The 9312-nt window shown below is 44.4% G+C and overlaps 1 protein-coding gene across 1 annotated transcript; it reads right to left on the bottom strand.

The window, feature by feature from the left end:
- Positions 1–626: 626 nt before the first annotated feature.
- MDH2 (malate dehydrogenase 2) lies at positions 627–9295 on the bottom strand. The gene is made up of 9 exons (XM_049803113.1): positions 9160–9295; positions 7192–7360; positions 6319–6402; positions 5194–5303; positions 4544–4669; positions 3796–3873; positions 2540–2639; positions 1944–2095; positions 627–932 (listed from the first exon to the last, which is right to left on the bottom strand). The coding sequence occupies exons 1-9, from the start codon at positions 9229–9231 to the stop codon at positions 801–803; spliced, it is 1023 nt and encodes a 340-aa protein (XP_049659070.1). The 5' UTR covers positions 9232–9295; the 3' UTR covers positions 627–800.
- Positions 9296–9312: the final 17 nt, after the last annotated feature.

Genomic DNA, 9312 nt, shown 5'->3' with positions numbered 1-9312 from the left:
ATTAGAGCAATTCAAAGCAATAGGGTAAGCAGCCCACAGAGCATGGAGGAAGAGCGAATTAATAGCTTCCTTCATTAAAGCTTACCTTCAAAGAAGTCAGCAACAGAACTTATCATCACCATTTTCTTGCAGACACTTATTTTTATATTCACAAGAGGATGAGTATAAAAGAAATTTATGTAGATGCTAAATCAAGGCTTTTGTTCCTAACTAGAAAGAAGTCACTCAGCATTTTAATTCTTTTTCTTAGAGCTGGACTGATGTTTCAACCACTGTGCTCTTTTACCAACTCTTTTGAAATCAAATTACGTAAGAGATTAAGGCAACAAAAGGTAACAAACAGAGGTAACACCACCTCCTGAAAAAACCCACCTCTTGGATCACTTCATTCAGTTATCCCTTTCGCAAGCCTCTTCACCCTATCTTGATCTTATTTGATCATGCCTGGTTTCCCAGCTGCTGCACCAAACAAGTAGCCCAAGCCAAAACCCAAGCAGCAGCAGAGTTGAGAGTGATTGGTTCACCCACTTTAAGAGGCTATTTTATCCCTACTGAAACTGATAACCTTTCAGAGACCTACAGCTTCTACCTTCAGAAGACAAGCACATCAGGACAATTCCAGATGATACACTGAAAAAATGAGGCCATTTTATTGATGATTAGACTCTGCACCGGAAACAATCATTAAACTAATACAGACAGACTTCAATCAAAGCACGAGCTTTGAATCAGAAGTCGTAAAGTGACATGATGCCTTAATAAATTAAGGAAGTTGTTAATTCCTCTCCGTCATCAACTCTTCACTTGAAGTTCTTCGCAAACTCCTCTCCTTTCTTAATAGAAGCCTTCAGCTCAGACATGGCCTCAGCGACCATCTTCTCTTCAAAGGGGGAGATCTTGCCAATACCTAGGTTCTTCTCAATTCCATTTTTCTGAGGGAAAGAGGATTTAAGGATTAACCATTCATCGAATGACCTAGAGAGTAACTTAATAGCTCTGATTAGGTATTATCCAGCTGAGATGGAGAACCAGCCTGGGACCTGTCATCTCTAGTCTGCCAAGCCTTCTTGGCAAGGCTCAAAAGCCTCTTATTATCTGTAGCAACTTCTACAGCCTTCACAAACTTCTCATTCACTGTTCACAGGTGTGAAACTTGAAGCTAGCCCATCAGCTCCTTCAAGAGGAGGCCGATACCAACTGCTCCTTCATACCTCTTCCTATCTTCAAACCCACTGTCTGGCAAAAGAATTTCTCTCCTCTGGTGTATGCCCTTCCCTTGCTGCTGGCTTGCAATCTGAAACTGCTTCAGAGTTGCACTCATAGGTTTTTGAGATCTCATGCCTACAACAAAACCTTTCCCCCTTAATAGGCCCCTACTTCCATTCCCTCACCAGCCAGCACCTAAGACAGCACACACCATCCTTTGCATCCCAGCAGGCATGACAGGGCTGCAGCATCCTTGTTTTTCACTCCACCCACAGGGGAAGGGTGACAAAAGGAACACTGCTTTTAGAGTTCAGTAGAGGTCCTGAAAGCAATCTATTAATCCTAATCCATGCCACAGTTCCCCATGTGCCTCAATTTCTGAGGGATTTGCTCGCAGCAGATCAAGCTGAGGAGACAGGATTGCTGACCCTGGTTAATCATATGAAAGCCCTTCATAAACAGGCACTAACTTGAGGCAAGCGTGACCTCTTAAGCCAAGTCTGAATCTCTGGTTACTCAGTGACCCACAGCCTAAGAGCAGAAAAAAGCAGCAGCATCCCTATTAAGCATGAGCATATGCCTAAGTACAATACCCAAATATTCAAGAACTATCAAGGTACACTCAACTGTAAACCTCAGTGACACCTAGCATTAGACTGTATTGAAATCACCGAGTAAAACCCACAAGACTAAATCAGTAGCTGCTGTTTATAAGCCTCATCATTTAAAGCACATACTCCGAGTAGCAGGGGTGTAGAGAAGTACGGGCTCTCCGTCTCTTCCGATCGAACAAAGGCACATTCAATAACCCCTTCCTTTCCATTCATTGCATCCACCAGAGAGAACACAAATCGAGCACCAGCATAGGCCATAGACAAGGTGGCAGATCCTGTAAAAGTTAAACCACTTTTAGAACAGATCACACTGAAATCTGGTACTTTGTTTAGCATCAAAGGCTTCCATACTGATATGTTTACAGAGCTGCAGTGTCATTGACTTCAAGCACACAGCCAGTTGGATAAAGCAGCAGCTTTTGGTCAGCTACATGCTATTTAGTTGACCAGATTTATAGGAAGAAATAGCTTAATTTGACAGAGAAGATTCTTTTTAAAGCCATACATGGCATGGGATCAGTTAATGTTTAGTCTTACCTATGTACCGAGCTGCTTCTAGTACCACAGTTCAAGCAGTCGCTGACATGGCAGAGCAGCTAGGTTTGTAATCAGCAGTTCGTAATTCTGCACCACAGTTGTAAATAAGATTAAACTGAAGAGGACTGCATCCATTCAGCTGGCCAACAAGAATTACTTGGAAGCTTTAGTCAAGAACCAACCTGCTCCTGCTTTAGCTTTGACAACTTCAGTGCCAGCTTCTTGAATTCTCCCTGTAAGCTTTTCCAGCTGATCCTGAGGGAAGTCCACTTTTGGTGTGCACTAGATTGGAAAAAAGAAGTTATTATCAGATAGCAGGACCCCTCCAGATTCAGCATAAGGCCACCCACACGATGCTTTTTGTACCATTACAGTTGTTACCAACAGTTCTCAAGTGGGAAAATCAGTTACCCCAGCTCACAGATTGTGTGACACTGACCACCTGCAAGCGTTCACCGAGGCTGCTGGTTATGGCATGGACTGTAACAGGAACCTAGCCATGCCTAGCTTGCTCAAGGACAAGCTGCAGCCTGACAGCAAAACCCGGGCTTGCCACGGTTACTTGCTAGTCTGTGGTCCTTTGCACTAGACAGATGCTCTCCAAGCATGTAACAGGCCTCAGGAATTTCAAAAAAAACTAAGTAAATATTTGGGTCACTGTGGCATTACGGAAGTTGAAAGCCTTATGAATGATCGTCTGCCAGCAGTATTTAGGAAGTTACTGGACCTTCAGATACAGCTACGCAAATACGTTAAGCACAGCTGTGTCTGTCCTGATCGACTGTCTAATGAAAGCACCCTCTCAGCATTCAGCCCTTGCTCTTATTCCTCAAGAACATCCTTCTCTGAAGGATACTTTACTCCCCACTTAGAGCAAAGCTTTCTCCACTTTCTTGCAAATTGCTCCTTGGACATAGCCTAGCCGTCTCCTCACGAAGCGGCAGCCTGCTTTAGAACTGCATTTCATTCTGGCTTAGATGCACGAAGGGAGCCTCTCCCTGACTACCAGTCATTACTGAAGCAGGCCTCCCCACACAGCTTGAGCTACGCCTCCTCATTTCAATGCTGCATGTTGAAGTGGTGTTTGTAGTTCACCACAGCAAAATCAATTTCCTTTTCCTGCTGAAGTAAGGTATTCGTATCATGAAATACCTGTCACAGAAAATAAAAACCAAAACAAACAGTGCCAAGACATGTGAACACCCACACTACACCTCAGTTCTTATCCCAAACTCCTTTAGAGGAGAAACGCTGGAACTATTTTAGCTCATTGCCTTCCAGGATCCTGTACCTCATCTCAGAATGAAAGCAGCCACATGAGCAAGGAAGACTGTCTCTGCTGTATCTTAGCACATTCCATGCCATCATAAAGGCACTTTACATCAAAACTAACATATTGATGGGTGTGATGCCACACACGGCAGTAACTATGACTTACCTGAGAGATCAGAGGGATGATTGTCTTTCCGGCATGGCCACCAATAACCGGAACACTTACTCGAGCTGGATCTAAGCCCTAAAGGAAACATGAAATTTTCCAGCTTCTGAAGCATATGGACAAGAAAAACATCTAAAAACCCCATGCTTCATTTTCTGCCCCGGGTATTTGGACCCGTCTATAACCCAGTGCTACACAGGGCAGGAGTTTCAGAGGCAGCTATACTCCAGGGACAAAGCCAGATCTACAGAGTTGAACTCCAGGTTACCTTAATAATTTTAGACAGTTACAGGATATTATTAATGCAAGTTCTGATAAATAGCAGCACAAATACAAACTCCACCAGAGCTACTAAGAGCAGTAACTTGCTACACCTCCTGATACTTTGCAGAATATCCTGTAACACACAGCACAGATAGTTTGACTTGCAAATACATACTACGATTCAACCCTCTCCTCCGGTTGCACCAGCAGGGTTGAAAATGCCAACAGAATTAAGGCAAACATGTAGCTTGCTCACAGGGGACAGCTATGAAAAGGAAAGGTCAAAGTCTCTTGAACCACATTTTGCAAGAAACCCTATCCCCAGGCTCCTCTAGAGAATGGAAACAGGGAATCATTGCCTCTGCCTCTAGCACCACAGAAATCTGAGCTCCTTTGGCTCTCTGCAGTGATTTTAAAAGCATTTTTGATAGATTTGATGACCGAAGTAGGCAGTATCCCTCCCCCAGCATCTGTTATGACCTACCTTTAGTTCAGCCACAAAAGTATTTGCTCTGACAATGTCCAGCGTTGTAACACCAAAGATTCTGTTGGGATTATACACACCATGCTTCTTGAAGACTTCTGAAGTTATTGGGATGGTTGAATTTACCTATAAGCAAGAATAGGCAAGCATTCATTAAAACCAGTATAATAATGAAGCCAATGCATGAACTGAACAGGCCAGCAAACAACCTGAAGTATACTTCCAACTTGAAGTCAACTGTAGCCAACAACTTTAATTCCTAAATTGAAGAGCAATTCACAGTCAGGCTGGAATAAAAATCATCCATTTTAAATAACCATTAAGACAACAAATTCATTCATTCACATTACAAAAGCTCTTCCCTTAGTGAGCTAAGACTTCTATTCCAGCTAATACATCAGCATGTATTATAACCATAGTCACACAGATGTTGAGATATTAAGCACTTTTTTATCCAAGTTTCCTCTGACTTAAATATAGCCAAGAAAAAAGGGTTAGTAGAACCAGGCTTTTAGTTCTTTTCTGTAAATACACTGCAGACCTTAGAGATACTGGTCAAAACTAATAGGAACTCAGATTACTCTAGTATTCTCAGTCTGGACTTGCCCCTCCCCCCCGCTACATTTTCAAGGTCTCCAGAAAATGCTTACCGGGTTAGAAATAATACAGATCATGGCTTCTGGACAGTGCTTTGCACAGGCAGATGTCAAAGTAGCAACAATGCTAGCATTGGTGTTGAACAGGTCATCACGGGTCATACCTAAAACGCATCCAGTACAGTATTTTAAGTTACCCATAGGCTACTAATTAACGGACAAGCAACCTAATCAAAAAGCAATATTCTGCTCTAGACAGAGAGACATCAGCTTCTGGTTTCATATATCAAGAGAAAACTCTCCAGCTGCAGTAATGAATTGGCTCCAAAGGTAGCTCCTCTCGCTAATAAAAGATTACTGCCCTTTCAGAGAGATCAGCCCTTTTCAGGAGCAACCAGCCCAGCTGTCAGTTGTCAGAACGTATTTCAACTAGGGAGCCTGAAGTACGGTGTGACCATACTGACCCACACCAGTGTACCAGTGGTGCTCAGAGCAGCATAACTGCTCCTGAGATGAATTCTCCTCCCCCCTGAAGTCACCTCCACAGCTACAGTTTGAATGCCAACTGCTCTGTGCAAAATATTGCTAGTTGCTTAAGTGCCACCTCCCATTTCTGTTGCAGCAACTACTTTAACCATGAAAAATGAAGAATTAGGGAGAGCTAGGCATTAAAGTCTAGAATTTTGCTACATTCCCAATAGGATAGTGAAAAACAGAGTAGAAATGGAGCAGGTCAGGGACATTCTAGGAGGGATTAACAGCATTCATTCAGAGACGCTCTAAGAAGTTATCATCCTATTAACGCAAAACAGATTATTTCTATTCTGCTGAGAAATGAAACAAAGAACCAGGGTTGTTTTGGGTTTTTTTTACTAGAGTATTGCTCTGGGCAAGAAACACTAAGGGAGATTCAGGACCACTTGCAGGGAAAGTCTTTGCACCTCTCCACAGAACTCCAGAAATCAATTCTGCCCATTTTACAAGGGACATTCTAAGACAGAAGCAAAATGAGATGCCTGATACCACAAGCTCTAGGTCAGTGTCATTAACAGACTACTTACATCCCAAGCCAACACTGAGAGCACTGTAAAGCACCAGACACAGCTTTATTTGTGTTAACAGTACTGCAGAGATACACTTCAATGAAGCCCTGGGTCTTTTTAACAAAAAACAACATACCTGGTTTTCTAGGGACTCCCGCAGGAATAACTACAACATTACAGCCCTTCAGACATTCTGGCAACTGCTCAGGTCCCAGGAAGCCTGGAATGGAAGACATTCAGGCATTACGTTTTTGCCAGTTATTAAACATCTGACGCTTTGAAGTACAAAATTATGCCCAGAGGCACCCAATTCCTTTTTTAATTTAGCCTTCAATTCAGACTTACACTGCAAAGCAAAGCAATACAATCACAGATGGATCCTATTTGATGTTCTATTGTTGTTTCAAAACTTGCAAAATGAGAGTGATGAGAACCTCACATTCATCTGTTTTGAAACACCTCACTTCCTCCCGTTACGTGTAATTTACTCTCCAAAAACCCTAGCTTGGCACTACAGTCAGTGCCCCCAAAGAACTGCAGATAGGCATATTCAAGTAAAATGTAACCTCTTGGTGATATTCAAATAAAATGAAGATCAGCAGGTTAAGTTGTGATTTCATCAGAACTTGACAGCTGTCCCTTCAGAAAAGCAGCACGCAGAATTCACGTAGACACCCAGGGAGTGTTAAGTCTATCTGTAGTCAAACTTTTAAAATCAATGCTCAAGCTTTTTTCTGAGACAATTTTACTGAATATTTCCTGCCAGGTATTACAAATTCCCCTTCAACAGTGCAACCACAGACCATTTTCATCTCCATACATGTCAACATAATCAGCTAAACCTTAATTAGTGATGCACTGCTTGAGAAAAAGCTACTTAAATTGATACTAGGTTTCAGGTTCATGTGAAGATTCCCCTTCACAAGCACAGCAATGGGCATCTCCAAGTGTCAGAGACACCCAAGAGGATGCCTTCAGAACACAGACCGTTTCCAGCGGCTTGCAGTACCTTTAACATTTGCTCTTGTCTCGATGTGGCTGAGGTCAGCTGCAACACCTGGAGTGTGAGCGATATCATAAAGGCTGAGCCTGCTCACCAGTGGGCTGTTCTTCAGGAGAAGGGAGAGAGGCTGGCCAATGCCTCCTGAGGCCCCCAGTACTGCTACCTTGGCATTGTTCTGAGGAAAAAAGACGACAAATACATTGAAGAGATGTTTTGGTAGTTACTGCAGCAGTGACCTTGGGGATTTCACCACACTTTCTTTACTTTTAGTTCTATTTCTCAATTCCTTTATCAAGCACTATGCAAAATAGATTGCCTAAGCCCACAGAAAGCAACCATCACTACAGCCTCCCAAAGATCCTTGAGGTTTATTGGTAGGACAATTAGAGAAAAATGGGGTTTTTTTGCGATCTGAAGCTCAAAAGGGAAGCAAGGCTGGGCAAAGTAACCAAAACGACCATCTTTCTTCAGATAGCAACATCTGCCTGAGACTAATACCTGCTACCCTGTGGACCTAGGTCTGACTTAGGGCAAAATCTGGTTTGCAGTTTTTCTAGTTTTCATTGCCAGTATCAAAAAAAATATGCCTTCCCATTTGGCAAATCAATACATTTAATGGACTACAATAAACATAACAACCACTGTATGTATGTGAAGAAAATGCATACGCCTGAAATAAATTCAAAATAGTACCTGCAGCTGCCTCAAGGTTGAAGCCTGAGAACATTAAGTGACTATAATTTCCAGCTTTGATCAAGTGTGGCTGAGAAGCAAATAAAACCAACGCTGTTTTGTTGCCCTGGTGAACCAGTTTTACCCTAACATGCTCACTGGAAGAAAGTTATTTCTCTCTAAAATAGCTGTGCTCCTGTTTGTAGAGGAAGTGTCACTAGGGAAGAGGAAAGCTACATTAAAAGTCCAGAACAATCTTAAAACGCAACACTCTGCCAAAGTGATGGAGAACCAGAGGCTACTGCAGGGACGTAACATGGTAATACAATTACCACTGATAAGGACATTCTCTATCACATTGTCTTACCAGATAAAGCCATAATAGCTCCAAGTCCCTGCACGAACAGCTTGATTATTATGCTCTGACAAGAAATAATCTACCGAGGAGCTAGATCAGCCTAACCACAGCTCAGTTTTCTTGCTATTCCAACAAATGTAACTCAGCATGAAACTCTCCAAGGGGAAGCAAAGTCTAGCGTTAGTCACTGTTATGCCCCATATTTATGGCTGACCTGATACCATGAGATCAAAACCGCATTGCTAATAAATATAATTCCTATCAAAATAATTACACAAGCCTCTCTTGTAAAATGCACGTTTATAGCTACAATAATCATTCTGTCATATGCCACTGGGAACTACTTACGTTAGAAAATAGATGTCGGTCTCTATCTACCTACCACGTAGCGGCAGCCCTCTCCTGGTATCAAGAGTCACGCACAATGGATTTCAGCATATTAAGGATTACTGTTAACCCCCCAACCGCCAGCTTTAATTCTTCGTTCATTTTGAAAGCAGGGGCGTATTTTCAGAAGAGGAAGGAAGCAGCGAGCAAACCGGCGTTATCACCCGTTAGAGAAATTCCCCTAGAACCGACAGATTTGGCCAGCAAGCGTCTGGAGAAAGACATCAGCCTCTCTCCCGGCCAGCAGCCGCAGGGCGATGCCCCACAGCGCGCCCGCTTTACCGGCCGCTGACACCGCACCAACCCGGCACCCCCGGCACCGACCCCGACCCCCGCTCCTCACACCTCCCTCACAGCACCGACTGAGGCGGTGACCCCCACCGCCTACAGACGCCCCCAGCCCCTCCTCACCGCACACAGGAGGGCCGAGCCCGCCGGCGGGCCCGGTTGCCCCCTCACAGAGGAGGAGGGGGAGGAAGGCCTGGGCTCCCCACCCCGGCCCCGAGGGGGTGCGGGCCCCGTGCCGGCGGGGAGGCTGACGGCGTGGCGTAGCGTACCTGGGCGGTGGTGGCGAGGCCCCGGCGGAGGGCCGCTGCGGCGGCGGCGGGACGGGCGAGGCGGGACAGCATGGCGCGGCCGCTCCGGTGACTCCAACGACCTCCACGGCAGGGCGCCTGCGCGGGACCGGCCGCTCTTCTCGCGAGACTTCC

This window comes from Accipiter gentilis, chromosome 6, assembly GCF_929443795.1.
Source record: "Accipiter gentilis chromosome 6, bAccGen1.1, whole genome shotgun sequence".
Classification (NCBI taxonomy): Eukaryota; Metazoa; Chordata; class Aves; order Accipitriformes; family Accipitridae; genus Astur; species Astur gentilis.
The sequence above is the reverse complement of the archived record's forward strand: the minus strand, read 5'-3'. Positions and strand labels throughout refer to the sequence as shown.

What these genes read in the sequence shown, in the direction of transcription:
- MDH2 (XM_049803113.1), bottom strand. Translation starts at nt 9,231, where the DNA reads ATGCTGTCCCGCCTCGCCCGTCCCGCCGCCGCCGCAGCGGCCCTCCGC. An exon ending in GGGAGTCCCTAGAAAACCAG is followed by an intron (nt 5,304 to 6,318) that starts GTATGTTGTTTT and finishes GATGCGTTTTAG; the next exon opens with GTATGACCCGTGATGACCTG. An exon ending in CAAAGCTAAAGCAGGAGCAG is followed by an intron (nt 2,096 to 2,539) that starts GTTGGTTCTTGA and finishes TAACTTTTACAG; the next exon opens with GATCTGCCACCTTGTCTATG.